Here is a 26643-nt window from a genome sequence, read left to right on the forward strand (position 1 = left end):
TTCCTGGTGGAGTTCAAGCTGTGGGAGGCAGGGTCAGCAGCTGTGGAACCACCAGTGAGCAAGGCTGGCTGTGACTCCTGGTGAAACAGGGTCAGGTGGACACCTGCTCTGGGATGGCACCTGGGGTCCCAGGAGCCCGTCATGTCCTAGGCGAGCTCTTCACTTCCCCTGCTTTCCTATGTTGTCCCCACTGTCTACGAGCCAGCCCTGCTGAGGGCTCCTGGGGCCAGAGCCCGTGAACATGACATTATGTGCCAGAGGGGCTTGGGGTGTGGTTAAGGACGAACTAGGGGACTGTCCTGGGTTATGCAGTAAGCCTAGGTGTCCCCATGGGAGCTCTAACATGTGGACGGAAGTAAAGATGGGAGATGTGACGCTGCAGGTCTTGAAGATGGAGGAGGGGCTTCTAACAGCTGCAAAAAGCAGAAATGGGGTTCTTCTGGAAGAATGAAATGGGGTTCTCCCGTTCCAGAAGAAACCATCCCTCCCCTCAACCCAGCGAGGCCCTCATGAAACTTCTGCCCCTAAAACTGTTAGGAACAACACGTGGGTGCTCTGTCACAGCAGCCACAGGGATCTAACAGATAGGAAAACAAAGGTCTGGAAGGTAGAGGACCTGCCCTGTCTGGACCCCGCCTTCATGGAGGCCAGTGGTGACTGGCTCTCTGGCCACTGTGAGGTGAGAGCTTCCAGGCCCCTGATGTGATTAGACATAAAAATTTCCTGTAACCTAGAGCCACTGAGTAGCCCCCCCACAAGCTGTGCCTCACACTTGGGTAGCCCGCAGCTGTCCTCACATGGGGGCAGGACCTGGGCCCACCCTCCTCGGCTGCCTGATCCCCAGAACCTGCTAGTGGGTAGACGGTAAATTGTCAGGTGGCAACTAGCAAGGTTAAAGGCACTTAACCATGATTGAGGCTAGCGGCCACACCCACAGGTGGGAGCTGCACCCATGCCTCACCCGTGCCAGCAACCTGCAGCACTTACTCCCAGGTGGGGCCAGGGTCTGCACCCCACCCCCACAGAGCTGGAAGGAGAGACCCTCTCCAGGAGGATCAGGGTGCTGCCAGGAGAGGCAGGCCCGGGGTGGGGTGGGGGTCTTAGCTAGCAGACAGCGTGGCCCCCAAGGGCGGGGTCATGTTGCCCCACCTCATGGTTGAGGCATCCACAGTCTGAACAGGTACTCACGCTGAGATGCCAGCTGACTCTTCTTCCAACAAAACAATGTGCTTTGAAGGGCTAGCAGGACTGGAGCCTGGTTCCAATAGTCGGAATTCTGCCAGAGCCTCGCTGCCCCAGGCCCTCGGTACATGCTGATGCCTCTGCTGGGCCTGTCACAGCCCTGTCCTAGGGCCACTCCAGGGTCCAGTAGGTGCAGCACCTGGCTCCACGATTCCTAGCTTCAGCACTCCCGAGGTTGGGAACACCCTCTGCCCACCCGCCAAGGGGCAGGAGGGGTTAACCAGCACAAGAACCTGCCAAGGAGCCCAGCCCTGAATGAGGTAAGCAGAGAGGCCAAGGACCTCACAACAAAGAGATGGGACAGAACTTGTACGAAGCGTTGAACTTTAAACAAAGGCCACAGGTCCACGCATGGGGGAACTGGGGGGCGGACACTGGACAGCAGAGTGCTGGCCTCTGGACACACCAGGCATAGACACCATGTGTTGGAAGAGACGACAGACACGCCAGGTCGGGCTAGACAATAGTTTATACAGGTCCATGTCAGGTCCGGGTGCCACACCACATCCGAGGGGCTTCAATTCATTCACAAGCATCTCGTCACTGTGCCTGCTCAGGGTCCATGGGGCACGACTAGGCCCTCCCCATGCAGGTCACATCACAATAATGCTTCATTAAAGGGCAGATTAATATGCAGCTTTGGGAGGAAATTTTTTACAAATATCAAAAAAAACTAACCAAGTATCCTATATAAAACTTTCCAGACCTCCAGGGAGGTCTGCCAAGCAGGACAAAGTGCTCTTTACACAGGAGTCAGGACTTTCAAGTATCTGAGAGGCGTCGAGAATACCCTAACCATTCTACATACATACACGGGCCACTTGGGCACTCAGGACAGGCCAAGTGAGCTGGGGGCCACGAGGGTCTCACTGGTGTCCATCCCCACTGAGCCCCCAGCTCCAGAAGTGGTTCCGCATGGGGCCTGGATGTCTGCAAGGCAAGAGAGGAAGGGCTTCAGCCTTGGGTCCACTCTGGGGGAAGGCAGGCAAGCCACCGCCTTCTCACTGGGGCTTTAGCTGTGTTTACCCTGAGCCTGTGTGCTTCTGCAGCCCTGTCCAGCAGGCTCTACACTTGACCCTCCAGGGCAGGGGAAGCCCGTGGTAAAGATGAAGAAAGTGGGCAGCAAGGCTCAGTGGCCAGCCTCTGGTTCCCTGCCCTGGGGAAGTATGGTTCAGAGGTCCTACACCCCTCCTCCCTAACACAGCTCCTCACCAACCCTCGGGTCTCTGGTTTCCTGAATGTAGCTTTCAGACCAGGGCAGGAGGCCCGACACCCACACCGCCATCATACCAGCCTGCCTGGCGCCTTTCAGGACCTCTTCCTCAGTCCTCATCACAGGATTCGAGCTGAGAGGTGACTAACTGCCCCTTCCCTTCCCGGCTGGCTTGAAGGAAAAGAGGAGAGTGTGGTACCCTGCTCACCCCCAACATCAGAGATGTCCATGATCACACAGTCGCCTTCCTCGTCGTCGTCCTCCTCTGTGTCCGCCTGGAAGCCGTCCAGGTCTCCAGTGCCAACCTCAACAGACAAGGCACACTGTGTCAGCAGCAGCAGACAGGGTCGGTGTGACCCCCACCCCGCAACCCACTGCTGCACACCCAACCCCTCTCTGCCCATCCAGGAGACACTATCTGAGGAGCCTGACGAAAGTCAAAGTGTTAGTTGCTCATTCGTGTCCGACTCTTTGAGACCCCATGGACTGGAGCCCACCAGGCTCCTTTGTCCATGGGATTCTCTAGGGAAGAATACTGGAGTGGGCAGTTATGCCCTCCTCCAGGGTCTTTCCCACAAAGGGACTGAACCCAGGTGTCCTGCACTGCAGGCAGATTCTTTAAGGTCTGAGTCAGGGAAGTCTTAGTGTCTCAAGAGTTACGATCAAAGGAAACCTTGGGAGTGCTCTCAAATGAACTATTTACCTTGTTAGAAAAATAATGCATTATTGTTTGTAAATTAGAATTGGGAGGTGGGATCCTCTACTTTGGTTTCAAAAGGAGATGGACAAAACACATGCTTTCTCTGAATTATTATCTGCTGGAATAAGTAGGTGGCTGAGAAGTTAGTTGGTCAGTGTTTTCTTCTCTGTCCAACAGCTTGGTCCCTCCGCCCAACACTTGTGAACTCTTTCCTCTGATGCCCACTCTGCCCAGTTCTGCCCACGTGGATGCCACCAGCACCCCAAGAATGGGCATCAGGAGGTTGTTATCACTAGCTTCCACCAGAGGGGACAGAGACACAGAATGGGGAAGTAACAGGACCAATCCTAAACACCGCCCATGCACAAGCGCTGGCACAGGCAGTGGAGCTGGGCTCCCTTCCAAGGGGCTCAACACCCTCCTAGAGCCCTTCTACTCTTTGAGTCTGCCTGGAAAAGGGACGACAGTACAGCAAGGCTGTCCGCTGTGCCCACGGTCCCAGCCTGGCTGGCAGACAGCTTACGCTCACAGACCCCTCAGTTCTAGTGTAGAAGCTGCAGAAGGGCTCCATGGGCTGGGGGCCCCCGAGGCAGGAATGGCCCCAAGCTGGCATGGGGGCTGCTGGGAGGTGCAGGGCAGCTTCCAGGCACCTGCTTCAGAAGCACAGACAGTGCACTCTCCACTCCCCAGCCATGCAGGATTGGGTCTGGTGAGCACGGGGACAGGTGGGTCTCCTAGCCTCTCCAGTCCCGGGCCTCCACACTGGGAGCCAAGTGCAGACGGATGAGGACTGCTGTGGGCCCAGAAGCCCTCTGTGGGAGGAACAGCAGCCCACAGCCCCACAGGCACATGACGGGTCTCAAGCCTCTAAGGTGAGGCTCCAGGATGGGGTCCCACGTGCTGGGCTGAGGTTTGTCGGCACATGCAGCCGGGGGAGAGCCCGACATGCTGCTGTTGCTATTGCAGGCAGAGGGCACAAAGCTGGCCATGCAGCCCTGGGAGTTAGGAAGACGTCACCACCACCAAGCACTGAGGCTGGAAACGACAGACAGAGGCCCTGCCTGTGCAAAAACAGAACAAGTCTGAAGAGCTGAGTTGCCGGGGGGACGGACACACACTCACTCACTCACTCTTTCGGGCAGAAGTGGCCCTAATAGCCGGCTCATCTCACTTGATCACGGTACCGTGTAAACCCGTAAAGTATAACACTAGTTGGAACTCTTAAATGAAAAGCTTCTAAAATTCCCATACGTTAAAAATCCCAACCCGATCTAAAATATTCATACACACCACCCACGTTTTCCCAGGCCACCAACCCGGCCTTCGGGAAGTCTCCCCAGCTCCTGTGTCCTGCCTTGCAGGCCAGCTCAGTGCACACCCAGAGCTCTCTTCTGGCCTGCCTGTCCCAAACCACCAGGATTCTGCTGGAGGTGGTCAATGTCTCAAGGCCCCAGCCTCTCCTTCAGCTGGGTGGCTGGGTCAGAGCATTCCAGTCAGAAAGACACAGGTGGAGTCTGCTCCTCCTTCCAGGTAAACGGGACTCCTCCCCAGGCAGGCTTGGCCATCCTCAACTCGCAGGCTGGCAATGCAGCAGCTGTTCTGCGGCCACAAACAGGCAGGAGCAGCAGAAGACAGGAGGAGCCTGGCCCGGCCCACACTGCTCACCAGCTCAGGACCTCCTGTTCCTGCAGACCAACTTCCATGCGTTTACGGTCCCAAGGCCTACATGGTCCCAGGGGTCCAAGCGAGGATGTGGGATCTAGTTCCTGACTAGGGACTGAACCCTCGCCTCCTGCATTGGAAGCTTGGAGTCCTAGCTACTGGACTGCCAAGGAAGCTCCAAAAAGGGGTTTTTAAAGTGCAGACATTAGCAGCTACTCTCAGACCCACTGAATCAGAACCACTGGGGCCAGCATGCCCAGAACCACTGGACGTGTGGCCCTCTGTGAGATCCTGCCACACCTCGGAGCCCCTTTGAGGCCAGTGAACGGGGAGAAGCTGAATAGCACTGACTGCTATGGGTGTCATCAGATGAAATGCCCCATGTCACAGACCAACCCCTTACCTGGGGAGAGGGGCCCCGTTTATTGGGGAGCACTTTTTCTCAGTAAATAACAAAGCACCAAGAGTAGAGATCCACGTCAAGTACAAGAGGAAACAGGTGATAAGGGCTAACCCGTCTTTCTCCACATAAAGACCAAGACTGCGAGCACGTGTGTGGATGCCGTCGGAGGGGAAGAGCAGAGGGGGCTCAGCAAGGTGGCTGTGGAGGGCTGATGAGGGCAGCAGCCCGCAAACCCTGCCTGGACTGGGACACCAAAGGGTCCTTCCAGCCCTGGCCATGTTCACACTGGCTCCCCAGCTGGTTTCAACCTGAGCATCCACAGGTGCAGTCTTCTGAGACTGTCTGGTTAATGATGACGTTGACCCTAACGAGCTCTGCAGCTCAGCACAGCTTGAACACATGAGGGCCTGTTCTGGGTCCAGGCCCAAGGAGGGAACTGTCTGAGGGGCTGGGTCCCTCACTCCTAACCAGATGGGTGCTACTGTATCAAGCCGTGTCCACAGCTGACAGGGATGGGGTGGGGGAGTGGCAGGAACAGCTGCCATAACTGCAAAGGACTGTCCTAGGCTCCCTCTTGCTGTTATGATTCAGGAAGAAGGCTTATATCGCACCCAAGACCTCATCTGTGTGCGGGCGTCACTCCAGGAGCCAGCCCCCTGCCCATTCTGCCCCTACACATGCGGCAGGAGCAGGGGTAGGGGACAGGGAGCACACGCGGGCTCCCTTTTTTCTCCCTCACCCCCAGCAGCACCTCCTGCAGCGACAGCACCCTAGGAGAGCCCCGAAGGCAAGCAAGAGACCAGCTCTCACCACACCGTCTCACCCACATAAACTCGAGTCTCTAAGATCTTCAGCTGCGCGAGACCCTGGCCTCGGTGAGGACTGGTGCCCACACCAAGACCAGGCTTCTGGTGACAGTAGCCAGGAGACTAAACCCATCACCTTCCCATGCCAGTAACAGAAACAAACGTCAGACACGGACCAAGGCTAAGGCGGGGGCCCAGCCTCCGTGTGTCCAGGCAGTGCGGGAGCCTTCGCTCTGGGGACCAGCAGCTCTCAGGAAGCCCACCTGACTCCAGGTGAGGCGAGGCCCTCCCTGTACGTGGCCTATCTACGTGAGGCTACACGCTTCCTCCTCCATGTGCTGTCAGGATACAGTTACTTGGCTGCTCCTACCATGGACTCCAGTCTGTTTCCCCTTTGATGGCGTTTTGCTCACCACTGTCTACAAGGCCTAGCAGGTTACCTGGTATGGAGTAAGCGCTTAGTAACTGTGTTAAATGAACACAAAAACTAACCAAACAGAAGCTGCTACATGGAAAAAATGCACTTTTCATTCAGCACTGAAAAGAAAGGAGCTGTCAAACCATGAAGACAGGAAGAAAGCATAAAGGCACACAACTAACTGAAAAATCAAGTGAAAGCAGTAGGCCCAGTGGCGGCCCAGGGTAAAGGGAGGGAAGGACCAACAGGCAGACCATGGGTGTGGAGGCAGTGACATAGCTGTGTGACACTGTGATGCCACACACACCATCACACATCTGTTCAAACCCATGGGACACCCAGAAAACCTTGGAGTCTGGGTGACAGAGGTGCATCCACCAAGGTGCATCAGCTGTGACAGCCACACAGACTTTGCTGCGAGTGCTTGGTGGGTGGGGAAACCTCTACACCCACGCCTCTATTTTGGTGAGTTCTGTCACCTCAGTTTTGTTATAAATCTAAACATGCCCTAAAAGGAAAATTTGCTGCAAACTACAAGCCGCGGCGGGGTCTCACCTGCCCATCGTGCCGGCGCTTTTTCATGAACTGGGTGATGCACATGCTACCTGCCGACTTCCTCTTGAGTGAGACAGGCATACCCTGGCCGGGCCCCGGGGCGGGGACGCTGCCACTGTCCTCCTTGGTGGCCGAGGGCACTGCGGTGACATAACTCCACTGGCAGGGCACAGGCAGGTGCTCCTGGGCGAAGCTCTTCAGCACCTGTGGGTGGACGTACCAGCACATCCTGAAGTCGGGCCTCTTCTCGTACACCGAGTTCTCAGAAATAATCCGCTTGAGCCTGGCCTTGGAGGGCACGGCCATGTCCTCGCCGGTGGTAGGCGTCTGCGGGCGGGCAGGGCCAGGGCTCGGGGGGCTGGCGGCACTGTGCTCTGGGCTGCCGGCGTCCCTGCTGAGCAGTCCTCGGCGGCAGCACTCCTGGAACTCCCGAATGATCACCTTGCTCCCATTCACGTTCCCATGCAGCAGCGGGAGCAGCTGGGCCAGGACTGGCGGGGAGAGGGAGCAGGGGGAGACGGAATGAACACGGCCCCTGGGAGGCTGAGACACAGACTGCTTTGGGTGGCCTTGTTATCCTCCTGGCTTACTGAGACGTAACTGACACACAGCAGTGATTTTACTTATATCGCAAAATCACCACCACTACAGGTTTAGCGCAGGTGGCTGCTTAGGGGTGGATTTAACACAGGAACTGCTCCAGGAGAGACTCTGGGAGGCCCACACTTCACAAGGCGGGACTGGTTGGAATAAACTGTCAGGCCTCACCTCTTGTGTCAGTCTTCTTAGTGACTGCCCTCATGCACCCATTCTGAGTGGCCCTCCTGGCTCTGAGGAACTGAGAATGTGTGTGGCCATCAGGGAAACAGGCTGACTTAAGCAGCCACCCTGTACAGCTCTCATGAGCGTCACAGAAAGGACACCTCCTCAGCAAGCACTGGCTCTGGCTGTTTCTTTGAAGAACCTGTGAGTTACTTGGCCACCCTTAAAGGGAGTCTCCCGCCCCGCCCCCGCCCAGAGCTGGTGCTCACTCTGCTGGTCCCTCTTCTCTCTCTTTGAGGCCTTGGGCGTCTGCTCCTCCTCGGGGGGCACAGTCTCCAGCAGGCAGGCCGTGAACTGTTGCAGCACCTTCAGGTCAGCACCGCCGTCCTTGTCAGCTGCCCAGATGCAGCCGATCTTCACGGGCTGGAGAATGCGGAACCGCTTTCCCTTGGCCAGAAACTCGTCCCACTCCTTGGCCTTCAGTTTCTGGCGCACCTTGTGATTTTCCGGGTCAGCACACTCCTGGCAGATTAGAGAGCAGACACTCGCTCAGGATCCCTGCTCCCCAGTACCCCTGGTGCCCACCTCTGGGACAGTGAGAGAGCATATGGGAGGTGGGCAGAGCTCTTCACAGACTCAGGGCCAGTGTGGATGGCACCTGACTGGCGATAATACAGGCAGAGAATGTTTTCAGACTGAATAACTGGCACCTTCACCCGCAAGTATCTTAGGTGCACCTGCCTTTCTAGCCCTCACTGGAGAGTCACAGGTATTTTTTTTTATTACCTCTTCAGTAGACCTCTTAGCACCACTCTGGGTTTTCTGCTTAACATGTGATCCTAGAGCTGAAATCACCATGCTGGGCCTCTCCCACCTCAGAATGATGCCACTGTCTAAGCCAGATTCGCTGTGGGCCTGACGAGACTCATCTGCCTCGCTGGTTGGAAATGTATGAAGGACAAAGGTCCCCAAGTGTGACTCTGAGATGGGTCACACCTGCCAGTCTCCCAACCCGGCAGGCCTTCAGAGCTCTGGAAATGGCTCCCTCAAAAGTCCCACCATCCAGCAGAACTGAGAAAGGTGGGGGGTGAGGCTGAGCCTCTGAGGAGCGAGGTCCACAAGGAATCGGCTACAGGGTGGGCCAGGACCTATGCAACCACCCCCAGGTCAGCAGCCACCAAGCTCTGGCCCAATCACCTCCCGTCCACCCCTCACCTCAGTTACTCCTTCATCCTCAGACAGGTACCCGTGGGGCACGAAGAAACCATCGTCCTCATCCTCATCCTCTCCCACGTCATCGTCCTCGTCCTCAAGAGGAAAAAGCACAATGATAACGTGTGGAAACATGTGCTTTACTTATAATTCACTTGTGAACACGTAAAAAGGAAACAGCCTTCGAGTGCTTCATGTGTCATTTCTACGGACACCCTGAGGATCAGCCAGGATCCCATTACCTAGCCCACTATACTCTGGTAGGGGTGGAGGGCCAGGCAGAACATAGATAAGTGGGGCCCAGAGTAAGGCAGCGGGTGTGGCAGGAGACGGGCGGGCCCAGCCAGGAGTATCTGGGCACTTTCCTGTCCACATCAGGCAGGTAAGTGTCACCAAACAAGGGTTTCCAAGAGTAGCTATAAATCTGGTGCTGAGATGCTGTCTGAGGGAGCCCTCTCGCCAGAACTCTCAGCCCCTGCCACGCTCACCCCTTCGCTGTGGGAGAGGGACTCTCCCGGCTCCTCCTCTTCCCACTCCTCATCGCTGTCCACCTCGTAGTCAAGGAGGTCCTGAGGACACACACACAGCAGTCACTGTCATCTCCAGGGTCGGGAGGAAATGGCAGAGCTAAAAAGCTAGAACTCTGTGGAGCCCCAGGGCCGTGGGAGAAGGCCACGCTGAGAAGGATACGCAAGGGTTGGAGTAGTGCCCACACACTCACCCTGTCCTGGGCCCAGGGGTCCCTTGGGCGGATGACTGTCGTCTGCTTGTTCCACGTGCCCCAGTATGCTGGCCGGTGGTTCTCAGAGAACTGTAGAAGCTTCATCCTGCCAAACTTTCTCCGCTCAGGAACGCCGTCCACTTTGCTGCTCTCCACAATCACCACATCGCTGGAGACAAAGCCTGGCTTAGAAGGCTCCTCATGGTGCACTCGCCCACCACAACATCCTTCTTCCCGGGATGGCAGGTCGTGGGCACTAGAGACGGGCAGCCCTAAAGCAGGCCAATGTTTACTCCAGGGACATGGCGCGAGAAGGAGAGAGGAACCAGATAGGGAGCTGCTGCCCCACAGCACGTACAGAAGTGGCAATGTGAAAACAAGTACACTGGCAAGAGACGGGGAGCAGCCCTCCAGGCAAGTGGTCTAGACGTCAGCTCCATCCAGGGAGGGGTCTGGGGACCCAGGGGAGGCAGCCTGAACTCCAGAGCCAGGACTTTCTGCAAGGCCACCACACCTGGGAGACTTCGGAAGTGAAACCAGGAGAGAGCTGATGGAGCAGTGGAATTCGGGGCCTGAGGCCAGGGAGGGAGCTGACCGGTCAAGGCCAAGGGACTCAGCAGTGACCGGGCTCTGCTTGGCCACTCAGGATTCTCCAACTTCACCAAGGGCAATTGGTAGCTCCCCTCAGAACTAACCTGTTTGAGAGGTTTGTGTTCCGGTTAGACACCACAGTGGGCCCAGACCTGAGCGGCCGCCGCCTTTTCAGATCTTGGAGGAAGGAGAACTCGCTGCTCTGCTGCTGGAGGAGCTGGTCAAGCTGGTCACAGAGGTCTTGATCAAAGGCAGTCCGGCATCGAGGGGCGAGGACCATGTGCTCTTTGATTTCGAAAGGGGCAAACTTCCCACAGGAACCAGCCAGGGTCTGAAATGGAAAAGGGATGTGATGGCACCACTGTGCTTACTGTGTGACAGACCTGCACAGCAGGTGTTGAGGAGGAGCCAAAGGACATGGGACCCAATGTCAAAGGAGACACTTCACCAAGAACAAAAACCAAGATAATATAAAGAACCAGAGATCAGAAGAAAGCCAATCCTGCAATAACCTGACAAAAAAAAGGAATTGGCAGAAAAAGAAATAAAATAAATAAAAAGAAATAAAATGATAAACACAAAGAGATGTTCAACTGCACCAAGAATCATGGAGAAACACAAAGAGAAATACATGTTTTTCTTCACCCATCAGTCAGGTCCACAGAAGTGTGAGACACTCACGCACTGTTGGGAGGTGGGGGTGGAAATCATTGGCAAGGGGGTACCAAGTATGATGCACCCACACCATGACACAGTACTGCAGCAATGAGAAAGAACGAACAAGGGCCAATGTGGAAAGAATCCAAGATACAACTCAGCAAAGCGGTAAACAATAAATTCATAATTTGTTAGGTACATGAATACACAAACATAGGAGGGAGGGAAATGCTCAGTGAAAGACCTGGAAGGATATCCTTGCACCTCTGGAGCATGGAGGAGGGAGGGGATGGAGGTCTGTGGTTTTCACAGGCAGAGCCTGGTCTAGAAGGTGACAGGAAGCAAAATCCTGTGCTGAATGAGCCCCATGGGTTGTTTTACGCTCAATCCTGCCTCTTATCTTGAGCAGACATCCACTGAGGGTGAAGACTGGTCTTTCTCCCTCAAGGAGCGCAGCACAACCTCTATAAACACTTTGTGGTTTGAGCAAACGTGCCATTTTTTGCCTTTCTGAGCGCACAGTGGATGGTAAGAATTAAACCTCCAGATTCTACTTAAGATAAAAGCTCCCAAGGCCAGAGGACATCCCTCTCGATGAAAGCACAGCCAGTGGGTCAGAAGATGCCTTTTTATTTTTCAAACAGTACAGCCTGACAGAGACCAAAATCAAAGCCAGAGGAAGCAGGCTGCTCACCTTGGGGGCCTGTGGAGTCTTTGGTTTCTGGAAGAACCTCGTGATTTCGGCCTTCTCGGCTTTAATGCGCTGCAATGCAAGAGAAGATGAGGGTGAGAAAGAAAGAGAGAACTTAAGCATGCAAAAGCCCCTGTAACTGAATTCCAAGCATTTTTACGTTGAAAGCATTAATTTAATGCGAGTTCGCCAAACCCACAAATGGGTACCAGGCAACTCCAAAGGTTAGAGCTGCTCCTGTGGGCAGAGGGACCAGAGGAGACAGCCAGCTGGGCAGGGCTGGGCCAGCACCCAAACCGGCCTAGTTACAGGTGTCAGTCCTGCCCAGTCCCCTCCACCACCACCTCAGGGAGGACATGCAATATCCAGCAGCAATCAGGCAGAAGCCCTGCTTCTCAAACACACGGGAAGGTGCACGATCTAGAAACACATTCTACCTTTTCTTCTTCTCTCAACCGTTTCTCCTCTTCCTTTTTCCGCTTCTCCTCCAGCTTTGCCCTATGAGACATCACACTCAGTGACACCTGCTGGCCCAGGCCTGTGCTGATGCCCGTGGAGGGGGGTGGGGTAAGGTGACAGTGGGACAGGCAGAGGGTGTGGGACCCCAGATGGAGGGGGCGGGGCACGCACTCCAAAGCCTCCTGGCGTTCCTTGCGTCTCTCCTCCTTGAGCCGCTGCTTCTCCGCCTTCTCCTTCTCGTCCTTCTCTCGCTTCTCCCGCCGCTCCTTCTCCTTCAGCTCCTTCTCCTCCTCCCTCTTCTTCCTGGCCTCCTCCTTGGCCCTCTTGGCCTCCTCCCTCAGCTTCTCTTTCTCCTCCTTCTCAGCCTGGAGCTTCAGCTGCCTCCACAGACGCTCCTTATCCTGCACAGAGACGGCACACAGCTCAGCCCGGCGGGTGGACACTGGGGAGGGCAGGCTGTGCGCAGGCGGACGGGGAGATGCGAGGCCCGCTGGCCAGCACACACACAGAGAAGGGAATATCTGGTCCATTACATCTCCTTTTGCCCTGAGAAAGACCACGAGGATTGGCCGGCTGCCACAGGGCCTCGTAGGCGAGTAACAGTATCATGCGTTTAAGACACCATTTTCAAGCATGGAATGAGGGTCAACTTTTACTTAATTAAAAAAAATGAAGTAAGCCCTTCTTGGCTGCCTACATGGGATACCCGCTGTTGGGTAGGAGTAACATTTATTTGCTCAAAAAAGTGTGGTAATAAAGACACATTCAAAACACCTTGCCTCCCTGTCCTCAAAACAAAAACATTTTCCTGGGGCTTCCCTGGCGGCTCAGTGGTTAGTACTCTGCGCTTTCACTCCAGGGGGCACAAGTTCCATCCCTGGTCAGGGAACTAAGATTCTGGCATGCCACAGCCAAAAGACATTTTCTTTCCATTTCCTCCAAAACTATTCTAGACAACAGGGTTTATTTTATTTCTCTGGAAATTGGAGAGCAGGAAGAGGCAAGGCCCGGAAACCTGACGAGTTAAGTTTTAAAACAGTGGGAAACAGATGAGAACATACGAAAAAACATAAGCAAAAAAACCTTTTTAATCTGTAAAGCCATTTCTCAAAAAGGTTTTTTTGCTTATGTTTTTTCATGTGTTCTCATCTGTTTCCCACTGTTTTAAAACTTAAAACCATTTCTTTTAAAAACCATTTCTCAAAAAACCAAACAAACATTTTTCAGGATCTGAGAAGAAGGTCAGAAGGTAAGACAAGACATCATGATTTCCGTGACAATGCCTGGGCCTCCCCATCACCAGCAGGAGGAAACCACTGGTTTCTCTGAAGCATGAACATCTCATTTTATCGGTTCCTCATTCCCAAGAATTTGTATGTGGCCTGGAGCACTGACTTAGTATATAACATGGCATTCACACTGAACAAGTTTCAGCTCTCAGACAGAAGGGATGGTACCTTCTAACATCGCCAGTCATGTCGGAGGCTTTGCGACTCTCTGGACGGTAGGCCACCAGGCTCCTCTGACCATGGGATTCTCCGGGCAAGAATACTAGAGTGGGTTGCCACTCCCTTCTCCAGGGTATCTTCCCAACCCAGGGATCAACCCCCGCCAACTCCTGTGTCTCCTCCTGCACTACAGGAGGATTCTTTGTCCACTGAGCCACTGAGGAAGCCCTACCTTCTCACAGCACTGGGTAATTTTCCAGGACAAGAATCATCATAGGCTTCCCACCTTTGGCAGGAGCCCGACAGCTCAGCTCTCCATCTGGGCCTATGATTGTGCCTTTGTCCCTAGAGAACACCCTGCCCTGATCAACCTTTGCTCCCTATCACAAAAGCCATGGAGGCACGCTGATACAGACCTGAGAACGTCCTTGCCAAATGTCCTCGTGGGACCCTTGGAGCAGGGGCTTGAGTAACTGATCAAGTAACAGGGTGAGGAAACCAGAAGCAATTGCAGAGTGGTGTGTGGGGGGGAGGGGCTCTCCTTGCTGCTAACTGCAAGGACAGGAGGCTTCTGGAATTAGGCATAAATCAGACCTCTTCAGCTACACCTGCCAAGCAGGTGTCTAGTTCTGAAATTCCAACAAAGAATGAGATAAACTTTCAAAAAGACATCAGGAGCACTTCCCTGGTGGTCCAGTGGTTAAGACTTTGCTTCTAATCCAAGGGGGTGAAGGTTCAATCCCTGGTTGGGGAGCTAAGATCCCACATGCCTCTGCGGCCAAAAAAAACCACCCAATACTGTAACAACTTCAATACAGACTTAAGAAACATTACAGCCGTCAAACCTGAAACACAAAAACTGAACGCGCCATAAGGCAGACAGCACAAGCAGCACCTGCTGAGTGCCCCTCCCCTGAGCCGGTGCTGAGCGGGAGGAGTCCATGACCTGCTTTGCAATTCGCTCAGTAAGAAAGAAGGCCCCCCTGCACTGCTGTGTGTAACAATGTAACCCCCCAGATAAAAGAAGACTCAACAGGGAACCCCTTTACAGTAATCACCCATCTGGTATAAGGGCCCTCAGAAGGGGTGTGTGTAACTTCGATCTACCTGTAGGAGCATGGGGCGCAGGGAGAGGAACTGGGCTCTTTTTAAGGCGATTTTAAATTACAATGGGGGGGACTTCCCTGGTGGTCCAATGGCTAAGACTCTAAGATTCCACTGCAGGGGGCATGGATTCAATCCCTGGTCAAGGAACTAAGATCCCACATGCCAAGTGGCTCAGCCAAAAATCGAAAAAAAGACAAAGAAAACCCTACAATGGGGATGCCTAACTATTATGACAGTACTGATTCTAGTAAAAGCTTAAAAAAGACTACAAGCGAAACCTCCGGATTCAGCAAAGCTCAGAGTGATGCAAGCTACAAACATGAGGCCCAGTTATGTAAAATGAAGCAAGATTCGAAATGCTGCCCAGGGCGAGCAGGGGAAAGTGAAAACTGGGTCAGAGCCATGCAAAGGGCTTTGCTGCCCATTTACTGCAAAGAGTGCAGCTGGGGAACTTGCTACTTCAGGGGACAAACCTTACCCTTTGCAGTTTCATCTTGTTCTTCTCTGCAGAGCCTCTGACCAGTTTTTTAGTTATCTGAAAGGAAAGACACTGAAATGAGAACACGGGTTGTTTCAATCACTTTAACATGTTTAACACACTGAACTGTCCTTGAGGGGAGGTCTCCGGGGGGGCAACACTGTAAAACAACAATGGAAACCTTTCTGGGTGACGGTTCCAGCAAACAAAACCAGAAAGTCTTGGTTGGGTCATAAGCTCCAATGAAAGCACATAAGTGTACATGTGGAGATATTAAGGGAGGCCAGAAGGCAGATGACCAAAAATGGAGGCCAAGTTTGGTATCGAGAGCCACAGGCAAGGCCTTGGTGTTGGGGAAACACAGAGCAGCAGGCCTATAAGCAACTGTGGAGGCCGAGTCCCGAGTCCTGCAGACACCCAGCCCTGCACGGCTGCCCCTTCTACTTTTCCCCAGGAAAGCTGACAGTGGAGGTTTTCTGCGACTCCAGGCACACCTTGCTTTCTTTCGCTTCCAAGATAACACGTTTTTAAAAAAGGGGGGGAGACAACTCTGCATTGGGCAAGTCTTATCAACGCCATTTTCCCAACAGCATTTGCTCTCTTTGTGTCTCTGTGTCACATGTTGGTAATCCTCAAATTTCAAACGTTTTCATTGTTATACGTGGTATGCTGATCAGTGGTCAGTGATCCTCGACGTTATTACTACAAAGACCACGACTCACAGAGGGCTCAGACGATGGCATTTTTTGCAGCGAAGTTTTTTTTTCTGGCCATGCTGTGCAGCATGTGGGATCCTGGTTCCCTGACCAGGGATTGAACCCACTTTCCCTGCAGTGGGAGAGCAGAGACTTTACCACTGCATCACCAGGGAAGTTTCACAGTTAAGTATTTTTTTAATTAAGGTATGTACTTTGGGCAACCAACAGAGCCATGTGACTTGCTTTACTGTGACATGCACTTTACGGCAGGGGAATCTGAAACCAGATCTGCACTAGCTCAGAGGTCTGCCTATCATGTCTACAAATCAATACCATGTGACTCAAGCAACCATGCGTGGGCTTGGATTCCCATGGGCCACGAACTTGTACTCCTTGCCCAGTGAGGCTTTACCTCTTAGAACATGGCGTGAATGTCCAGGATAAAGAGTCAGCTGGCCGGAAGTGGTGATCCGGTCCAGAACCCCTATGTTCTAGAGCACAGCATTCTCAATCGCCCTGCTGCATACTGTGCCTGGGCTGCAAGGACAGACCAAAACGCGTGGCTGGGCTCCCTCACCATGCTGGCAAAATGGCTCTATGGGGTCGCACAGAGTCAGATACTGAAGTGACTTAGCAGCAGCAGCAGCAGCAGCAGGAATACACACAAGACCAGGCTAGTGGGCTAAGCTCCCTCCAGAGCAGGGTATCCTGGCAATAGCACCATTCACTGGACAAGCAATGGGGAGAATTTGGGCTGGAAAAAAACACGCCCCCCCCTCCCCCCGGGCTCATCTTATGCAGCCAAGAAATGAGACAAGATGAAAGATCAAAAGCCCATCTCTCTCAAAACTGTTTGACATACCGACAAAACTACATGAAAACAGTGCTTTCTCTCTTAGGGCAGGAAAATCCAGCCTTAAGATTTCCTACAGAGTAACACATACAGATAAGATACCTTTCTTACTCGGGACACACTGAGTCCTTTCTAGACCGAGCCTTTCCTCAGCAGAGGGCTGAGCCTGGCCATGTGAAAGCCACGTGACTGGCAGAGTGCTCAGCCTCACCTCTTTAAGCCAGGCGCCCACAGAAACACCAAAGCTGTCTCATCAAGCGCTTAAGAAAAAGCACCCACTTCTCCAGCATCCACTCTGCCTGTCAAACCTGCGGACTTCACCCCCACAACAAAGGAAAAGGTAGCAGGGTTTGGAAGGTGCTGTATCTATGTCACTGTCCTTTGTATTCAAAGAATACAGCACCAAACGACACTGCCACACCCTGCTGTACCAGGGCGTTTGTGCAGGAAGACGTGTTAGGTCTCGCCCATACTTGCTAAGATTCAGCTGCAGAATCAGGCCCCTTCCAAATCTTACCCCGTGTTATGAGTCCAGGAATAAAAGAGTTCACATGATTACCAGGAGCTGGCATCATGATATCCAATAATCACAGCAACTGCAATTTAACTTAAATCTAATATCACTTCTGCTTTACCATACATTTGGATAAACCTTACTGAACAGCTATAACTTTATCTTCTTGAGATTTGGCCTAAGTATTTATAGAACTCTTTCAAAATACAGGCCACACATTTTACTTACCTGGAAAGTGTTAGTGTTCAGCAGCTTAGTCGTGACCAAATCTATGCAACCCCATGGACTGTAGGCTGCCAAGCTCGTCCATCCATGGAATTCTCCAGGCAAGAATATTGGAGTGGGTAGCCATACCCTTCTCCAGGGGATCTTTCTGACCCAAGTATTGAACCTGTCTCCTGCATTGGCAGGTGGGTTCTTTTACCTCCTAAGACACCAGGGAAGCCCTATCTGGAACTCAGCTACCAAAAGTAAGACCCAGGATTCTAGTATGAGGTAAAAACAGATACATCAACTACCCAAGAGTCAAAACATATGTAACCAAATCCGTGCAGTAAAATTCCTGCACTGTATTCCGGAGACTCCAGAGCCCCCTCAGTCTGGTGAGAGCAGTGGGAGGAGCGGCGAGGTGAGGAGGGAGGTCCCACAGCAGCTAGTACCCTGACAGCAGGGGAGGGAGAGCAGGCGGAGGGGAGACACGACTCTAAGTGCCCCAGGCGAGGGGGACTGTCAGCACGCAGACACTGACACAACCAGTCCTGTGAGCCTGCACTTCTGAACCATCACCCAGGGAAGCTCAGGACAATTATCAGCCATCAAGGCTGAGAGTCAAGAGACAATAGAAATATCCATTGGGACTCCCCTGGTGGTCCAGTGGCTAAGACTTAGGGCTCCAAATATAGGGAACCTGGGATTTGATCCCTGGTCAGATCCCGTACGCTGCAATTAATTATTCTCATGCCACAACTAAAGATCCCACATGCCACAATGAAGATAACTGGAAAATCCATCAGGCTGCAACTAAGACCCAGGGCAGTCAGATAAATACTTAAAAAAAACAACAACAAAAAAAGAAAGAAATATCCCAACAAGAATGACTGTGCAAACTGCAGTTTATCCACACCATGGCACCATCTGCATACAGTACAGCAGTTAAAAAGGCATACATCTTCCCACCCCAGTGTAAAATACAGGTAAACATACCCTGGAATAAAAAAGAAACATACTGACAGTATATGGCTCATGTAAGGTAACAAAATGATACTGTATATTCCCAGGGATCCTTCACATACACACCACACAGAGCAATGTAAGACAACTATAGTGGCAACCTGCAGGACAGGAAAAAGCCAAAAGGGGCTTTGACGGTCAGTGATACATTTTTTAAAAAACAGAGCATTTAGTATAATTTATTATTTATAATAAATAATTTACCATCATTTAATATAATTTAAAGAGTTCCAGCAACTGTACAGAGGCAAGGCATAGATTCCGGTAACACCACTGTATCCACATTCCTTTAAGGAACAAACATCTGAGTCAACAATAACGTGGACTAATCACACGTTGTCTCTGCAAACAAACTGGAGAAACAGCTCTATCCCAGGTGGTAAAAGCTCTGAGGCCAAACAGCCACGCTTTGGCTCGTCAAGAGACCTGGGGTTATCTAGAAAAGGTGTTCCTAAGTGTTTTTTCAAAGTCAGGCTCTCTAGATGAAGGGATGGGATGATCTGCATTTTAACGAGCTGGGTCTCCCTCTTGGCCACACATGCACGCACACACGGATCAGCTAATGTTTGGGGGTTCCCAATGCAGATTTATGATACCAAGTCCAGGATAAACTGAGCCCAATAAAAACCACACACACGACATGGGAATAAGAAACAATCTGCAAGCCTACAACAAGCTTCTGCCTACAATCTGGAGAAGAGAAGGCAGAGAGAAAATGGAAAAAGAATTCCCCACAGTAACAGGGGTCAGGAAGAACCTGGGCCCACACCAGGGAAAGTTGTAAATGTTAGTTACCAACCACAGAAATCAACCACTCAGGAAATCCAGCACTCCTGAAAGTGAGGAGATAAACCAGAAACGGAGTGCACAAGGCCCTCGGGCATCTCCTGGTGGTCACTCCATTTCACTCTCACACGTGGGGCGTCACCCAGCATCAGGGGGCTCTATTGCACACTGTGGGTGACTGGGGCAATTCTGTGCCATAGGCTGGCGGGGAGGGCTATTAAGGCCTCACCGCCTGCAGCATGAACTGTTTGCAAAGCTGAGTGGTAACACTGTCTTCTAGAACATCTAAAACCCCAAGCCTGTGTAGGGAGTCAGATCAGGGTCTCAGAGGCAGGCTTTGGTAAACTCAGCACACCTGGTTCATGCACGCAGCATTTAGGCCGGTGCACAGGACGTAGCACTGCTTTGTGACAAGCCCCAGCAGCGTGGCCTCCCAGTCCTGGGACCTGGCTATGCGCATAAAAACAAACTTAAAAAACAAAGCTATGAAGGAAAATGAAAATGTGTACATGTCCTGTTCTCTGGGCTCAATGGCTGTCACCGGTCATGTGACAAAGTAGTTCTACAAAGCAGCAGCAGCAAGGATTCAGTGTGACTGGAGGGTCAAAACAGAACAAGATGGCTGATGGCATGGGACCCAAACTCAGGTTCTGAGAGTCTGGGTGACAGCTCAGATGGGAATTTAAAAGCTGAGTATCTCAGTCTGACACATCTAGAAACTCAAAAGGAAAAAAGATGACCCTGGACTTGATTGCTATTTTGTGAACCTAAAGAGGAAGCCACTTTCCCCATTCTCCAATCTCCTCGGGAGATAAAAAGATAAGAAATGGAATCGTCTAGAATAATGGCTAATATGCTAGGGATAGAATTTCAGAAAGCAGTCAAGATAGGCAGTTTATGGTCAAATGAAGCAGGTACAGTAGAAAATAAACGACTCGCCCTAGGATCCAATCTTATGTGAAAATCCGATATGAACACATACAAGTGCTATAAAACCCTCAAACCACAGACACTGAAATATGCTTTGTGATTCTTGACTAATTGATTCAGTTCTACCCATAGGACCTCAAGGACAGGTGAGAATAGAGACATTTGCCATTATGTCCTTTGGAAGCCAATGATAGAAACAGAAATTTCCAAAGCCACCTGCCTGGGGCCTTAAACACGGAGCCAGGTCTTTTCTGTTCTCATTTCTCCGGGTGAGGTTTTAAAACAGGCGATCATGAGAGCTGACCCTTCAGGATGCCCCGTTTTGTTCTTCCTGCCGTCTTTGGGTCTCGTCACCAACGCTGAGTGCTTACCAGCAATGACTGTATGCCTCTTGTGTTGGAATAGGAGTGCCTAGAGCTGAAGTTAAAGGCTGACTTGAAGGACTTCCCTGGTGGTCCAGGGGCCGAGACTCTGCGCTCCCAATGCATGAGGACCCAGGTTTGATCTCTGGCCAGGGAACTAGATCCCACAAACCGCAACTAAGAGTTCACATGCTCCAACTACAGATCCTGCATGCCACAACAAAGATCAAAGACCCTATACGCTGCAACTAAAACCCAGTGCAACCAAATAAACATCCAAAAAAATATGTGTGTGTATCTATACACACACACACATATATATAAAGGCTAACTTGAGGATCACAGCCATTAAGTCACTAGTGTGGCTAAGGTGAACAGCACCATTATTTAAGTGTGAACAAGGCTACCAGGAAGGCACGGACACACACACTGGTGCACATTGCAGCATGCACAACAATGAACAATTCAGTGGCTCTCGGTATCAGAAAGAATTCTGCAATGGACCTGCCCAGGTCACAAGAGCTCATCTGTGGCCACACTCACTCAGCCACTAGCCAGCTGGGCAACATAGGATCCCTGGGTGAAGAGTGAGGGGCTGGATGGAAGCCTCTAGGTTCAGGCAGCACTGACTCGGGGGAGGTACTCACTCTGCAGACAGGTGTGGAGGCAGGGAGGGGGCTGGGGCCTGTATGCAGCTTTGTGGGCACAGACTGCCCCTCAGGGGAGCTGGTGGGAGAGGAAGAGCTCAAGGACGAGTGGCTCAGTGCCAAGTCCTCTTCTGGGCTGGACTCCGGTGTCTCGCTCTCAGAAGGCACAGCCTGGCCGGGAGGAGTGGCAGGAGGAGACCTGGCTGGCGGTCTGGGGGCCAGGATATCCTGCAAGAGAACCACGGGCATCTTCCCCTTGAACAGGATGCCCCCGGCTTCACGCCAGCCGTCCCGGTCCTCAGAGCACGTGCTCAGGCCACCAGTCAGCTTGGGAGAGTTTTGGGGTGAGCCCCTCTGTGCGAGTCCCCTCCTGTCTACACCCCCTGAGTCAGCATCCCCTGCCTCTGTCTTGCACAGAACTTCTGAAAGGGCCTCTTCGGGACTTGCCAGCTCGTCCTTCTGATTGGCCTTTGGCAGTCCCCTGTCATCTCCAGCTTTGTCTGGGACTCCATTTATGTTCTTCTGAGCTGGGGAGGCGGCAGAATTCAATTTACTGTGGCCCACCATGTTGTCCAGGGGGTTGCTCGAGTCCTCTGTCAAATCGATTATGACCACAGCCTGGCCAATACTGGTTTCAACTTGACTTCTTAAAAAGTTATCTAAGGGTCCCTTCCCATTGACAAGTTTTGGCCTAAAATCGATGTCAGAACCCACGTGACAGTTCTCCAAGTGGTCCAAAGAGGTTTCTAAGTCGTGGACTTGAGTCTGCACAGGGCCACCCCGAGAGACCGCTGTGTCGTCCAAGCCATCGTCAATTTTCTCCTTGGGGACAAGATTCAGGCGCTTGAATGGCAGTCGGGCTGAAACCAGAAGAGAAGGACCTCTTTTAAGCGATAGTGTGAACAATGACAATCAATATTTTAAAATTCCATATTCTCAAAAAATGAACCACCTTGATGTACTTGGGGGTAGGGAGGATATCTAAAGTTTAAAAAGGGATTATCTTTTCACTGGATATGAGTTTGAGCAAATTCCAGGAGATAATGAAGGACAGGGAAGCCAAGCATGCTGCAGCCCATAGAGTTGCAAAGGGTTGGACACGATTTAGTGACTAAACAACAAGTCTTTTCATTATGGACTTCTCCCAACAACCAAATTAAAAGCAAAATCAAATGAACAAAACAAAAACAAAAACAAAGAAATGGAAAACAAACAAAATCCCCAAACCCTGACAAGCTTTTAGAGCAGGGACTCTGCAAGAATTTCGAAGAATACATTTTCTGATCTCTTTGAGATCCAGTTCAAATTCTAAAGTTATTTATTATGGGTGGTAATCCCATTTGAAGATAAGTGTATCTGGTTCCAAAAGCTAAAGAGACAGATCCATTTGCAGTTAAGATTTTGTTCTGCTCCTAGCACTCCAGGCTGTTAGCTTTTCTTGCCAACGAAACAAGTATCCTCCCACTGCATGTCAACCTTCTGGATGGTTCTGAGAGACAGGCACATGGAAGACTGAGGAAATGCAGATGGGTGACTTTCTTACAGAGTCTGCCTGTACTCAAACACCCAAACATCATATTAACTACTTTCTAATGTAGACCAAACATATAAACCTGTTCTGGCTTCGTTTATAAGATGATCATGCCCACAGATTCTTCGGTTTGGCCCTAATCCTTTAACCTCGGAAGGTGGCTGCCCTTCATACAACTCTTACCAATACCAACCTTGCTGTCAGTCGTGACAGGAGAAGGCCAGCTGCTACAGGGGAACCAGATAACCAAGCTTTGAAAACCAAAAACCATCCTTTTTTATATAGTCCAGCCACTAATCTGACCTAAGGGAAAATTCATTCCTCCCTTTTGCATGAAAGGATTTTGAGACACTTCCTGTAAAAAGGTGTTCAACCAGGGACAGCTGTGCCTGCCGGGGGACATCTGGCAACATCAAGAGATGTTATTGGCTTTGACAACTTGGGAGCAGAGGCTAGAATGCCTGTGAAACTCTCCAGCCGTGGTCCTAGCCTTTTTGGCACGAGGGCCAGGTTTCATGGAAGATAGTTTTGCCATGGACTGAGGGTGGGGGGATGGTTACATTTATTGTGCACTTTATTATAATTACATCAGTTTCATCTCAGATCATCAGGCACTAGATCCCAAGGTTGGGTACCCCTGCTCTACGGTATATAGAATATACAGTATATTTTTCCTCCATGAGAAAAAAATATTACAAAGTCAATATGCTGGAATCCAGCTGTAAAAGCAGCAACCTCTGCATCTGGTCCTGGGAACAGCATGCAGTGAAATGGGTTTCCCAGCTTCCAAATGTAAGATGCAACTGTCTTCTCCCCTCCACCCCCTTGATGCTTCTGATGAGGACCCCAGGAGATGGCCTGCCTCTGCTCAAGGGAAATGAAAAATATAATAATTGAGAAAACAATGAAGGACATAAGCTAGGAACAAATATTTAACCCATTCCCAGAGTTACCTTGTATTAACTTCTTGACTGGAAAAGCTGGCCTGTCTTTGCAATCCATGGCTGTGAATGAATGTCAAAGGATATGTTATTAAGTGCTAGAAACAACGGAGCAAAAAATACAGTACCTACTATACAAAGTGGTTGTCCAGTGGGGCTCATCTGGGTACTCCCAACACCATCCTTGGGCTTCCCTGGTGGCTCAGTGGTAAAGAATTTGCCTGCCAATGCAGGGGACACAGGTTTGATCCCCGGTCAGGAAGATCCCCCGGAGAAGGAAATGACAACCCACTCCAGTATTTTCGCCTGGGAAATTCCATGGACAGAGGAGCCTGGTAGGCTACAGTTCATGGGGTTGCAAAGAGTCAGGCGCAACTGAACAACAAAGGACATTTTTTGGTTGTCATGACTGAAGAGAGCATATTACCAGCATCAAGTGGGTAAGGGACAGGAACACTGCTAAATATCTCACAATGCACAGGACTGCTCCCCACCACAGAGAATTATCTGATCTCAAACGTCAGTAGGTTGAGAAATTCTACCCTGAATGCTGTCACATCTTGTTTTACTCCCTTGAGCACTTAGCACACCTGAGACTTTTATGTTTCTGTCTTTCCCCCCATCAGAACACCAGCTTTGTGACAGTACACAGACTCGTCCCACACATGGGCTCAGGGCCTGGCAGTTAGTAGGAAATCAAGTAAGGAAACTAGAGATGAGAGAAAACATTGCATCAGCTGATTTTACCATAATAGGAGCCCAAACATTCTCCTCCAATCCAACCCCTCCCCACCAACAAATCTGTACAATTGGTATAGGGCTTATTTTCTCTTAAAATAGGGTTTATTATAAAAGGTGATACAACTTAAAGCATCTCGAGCCTGCCAAGTTGGAGCTGAAGCACAGTCAAGAAATGAAAATGATAAGGGAGGCTATTTTCCTGCACAGGGGGGAAAGAAATATGCCAAAAAAAAAAAGGCATAACAGTATCAAAACAGGTACAGAAATGACCATAAACAGAACTAAGTCCTTGAATAAATATCTTCAAATGGCTAGAATAAGTCGAGAAGCTGACATCTGCTAGATCTGGCTTGGAAAAGTCTAGTTATTTTGGCTAATCTACATTCTTTTTTTTTTTTTAAGATACATACGAGTGAGTATTTTTAAAAATCAGATCCTGGCTTTCTAAAAAAACTCAACTGCCCACAGATGAACCTACTCTACCTGCTTCCAAGCTAGGAATACAAGAAAGGTACCCAGAAGACATTTCCTTTCTTCCCATTTCAAGATAGTATTATTCCCAAGTTTTCAGTTCTCAAAAACATGAACTCCTCCCCGCCCCCGTTGAAGGATACACAATCTTTAGCCACTTAATTTTCAGTCAATTACAAGGATTTATTGGCATGGCCTTGAGTCACCAGCTTTGATGCAAGCAGAACAGAGGTGCCCTCAGGTCGACATAAAAGGGATCCCATCCAGGGACTCAGTCTATTCAAAGGTATACATGCAATTAACAAACATTTTTGTACAAACTTACCACTGCTTTTTATTCTGAGACTATATCCCTCCTAATTTTATCTGGCATTAAAACATCCTCCCATTTTAGGATAGCCTGGTCATAATTTTTGTAAATTTCAACATCCATACTGGGTCCAATGACCGTCCATGACAATCAGCCCCAACTTTATCCCCAACTTTATATGAGTTCTGTCTGTTTGAAATCCCAGTCTGGAAACAGCACAGTGCTTCTCAACTAGGAGGCATTTTGACAGTGGATACATTTTTGGTTGTCTCAGATGAGAAGGGCTTGCTACTGAGATCTTATGGGTGGAGGACAGAAATGCTGCTACAGTGCACAGAATGACCCCCAGTGTCCATAGTGCTGAGGCTGAGAAATTCTGAACTAGATTAACGGATGTCCCTACCAACACTTAATTACTGGGCACCTACTATGTGTCAAGCAAGCACTGCGCCAAGTCCTGGGGGCAAAATGGGAGTGGAGCAGGTGAGACAAGCCGTCTGGTCCTCCTCAGTTCGCCACCCCATATAAGGGGCCTGCCAGGAGCCAGAAAGCCCCCTCCCAAGACACAGGAAGGAGAAAGATATGTCTTCCTGCATATCCGGCGGCATCAAGAACCCGGGACCCCTACCACCCGGGCCTCTTACCTGGGCTGGCCCTGACCCTTAGACGGAGCTGTTCCGGTCCCCCGACCCCATGGGACCCCGGACCTCAGTTTCCACATCCGGCCCATAGCGCCGCTGCAGGGTCCAACTTGTCCGGGGGACACAAACGCAATCGGTAACCAACAATTCCGGCCCTTTCGCCTCTTTGGGTCTCAGTTTCCCCTCCGGGCTACACACACACCCGTCACCGCAAAGCGCTCTGGAAGGACGAACTGACGTAAAAGCGCCGAAAAAAAATGGTCGCGGCTGCAACAATAACGTCAAAGAGGTGCCTTTCGGGTCGCAAGGCCCTTTCCCGGGGTTGTAATGGTTCCACGGACCGAACGCCAGATGCAGAGCCGTGGGCCCAGGCCAGGAGGCCAGTCCGCCCCCAACCGCCGCTTCGGCCCACACAGGCCGCGCGCCGCGACCCCCCTTTCCCTCAGCGCGGGCTGGAACCGACCTGCGGCCTCTCCCCGGGCGCCCGGAGCCCCGCACTCCGGCTCCTCCAGCATTGCGCTGGCGACGTCTCGAGTTCCCCTCAGGCGGCGGAGGAGCGGGCTCCGCTCAGGCGGCCGCTGCTGCTCGCCCTCCCGCCCGCGCCGCTGCTGCCGCGGCCGCCGCGCTCGTATTTGGCGGGAACCGCGGCGACCCCCGCGGCCCACACGGCGATTGGGTGATGCCGCGTCACGTGACGGCCCTACTCGGGAAGAGGGGAGCGCGGGGAGCATCATCGCGAGAACCGAAGCTTCCATTCCTTCCATGGCTCCCCTATTGATATTCCAGCTGAGGGCGGGGCTTCCTCACGGTGGCCTGCCATTGACGGGTAGCGGGTGTCCTGCGATTGGTGACGGGTGATGTCA

At 51.6% G+C, this 26643-nt stretch overlaps 1 protein-coding gene across 2 annotated transcripts; it reads right to left on the minus strand.

The window, feature by feature from the left end:
• Positions 1–1693: 1693 nt before the first annotated feature.
• CHAF1A (chromatin assembly factor 1 subunit A) lies at positions 1694–26590 on the minus strand. 2 transcript variants are annotated; one of them, XM_069589405.1, is made up of 15 exons: positions 26244–26590; positions 23630–23680; positions 21146–22005; positions 15126–15182; positions 12264–12493; positions 12071–12131; positions 11637–11705; positions 10390–10616; positions 9695–9863; positions 9462–9542; positions 8977–9069; positions 8031–8283; positions 7000–7490; positions 2664–2760; positions 1694–2172 (listed from the first exon to the last, which is right to left on the minus strand). In XM_069589405.1, exons 1-15 carry the CDS (start codon positions 26542–26544, stop codon positions 2072–2074), a joined length of 3141 nt encoding a protein of 1046 aa, XP_069445506.1. In that variant the 5' UTR covers positions 26545–26590; the 3' UTR covers positions 1694–2071. The 2 variants fall into 2 exon arrangements, with proteins under 2 accessions (XP_069445506.1, XP_069445507.1); XM_069589406.1 differs by having other exon boundaries at positions 25784–26384.
• Positions 26591–26643: the final 53 nt, after the last annotated feature.

Source organism: Ovis canadensis, chromosome 5, assembly GCF_042477335.2.
Source record: "Ovis canadensis isolate MfBH-ARS-UI-01 breed Bighorn chromosome 5, ARS-UI_OviCan_v2, whole genome shotgun sequence".
Lineage (NCBI taxonomy): Eukaryota > Metazoa > Chordata > Mammalia > Artiodactyla > Bovidae > Ovis > Ovis canadensis.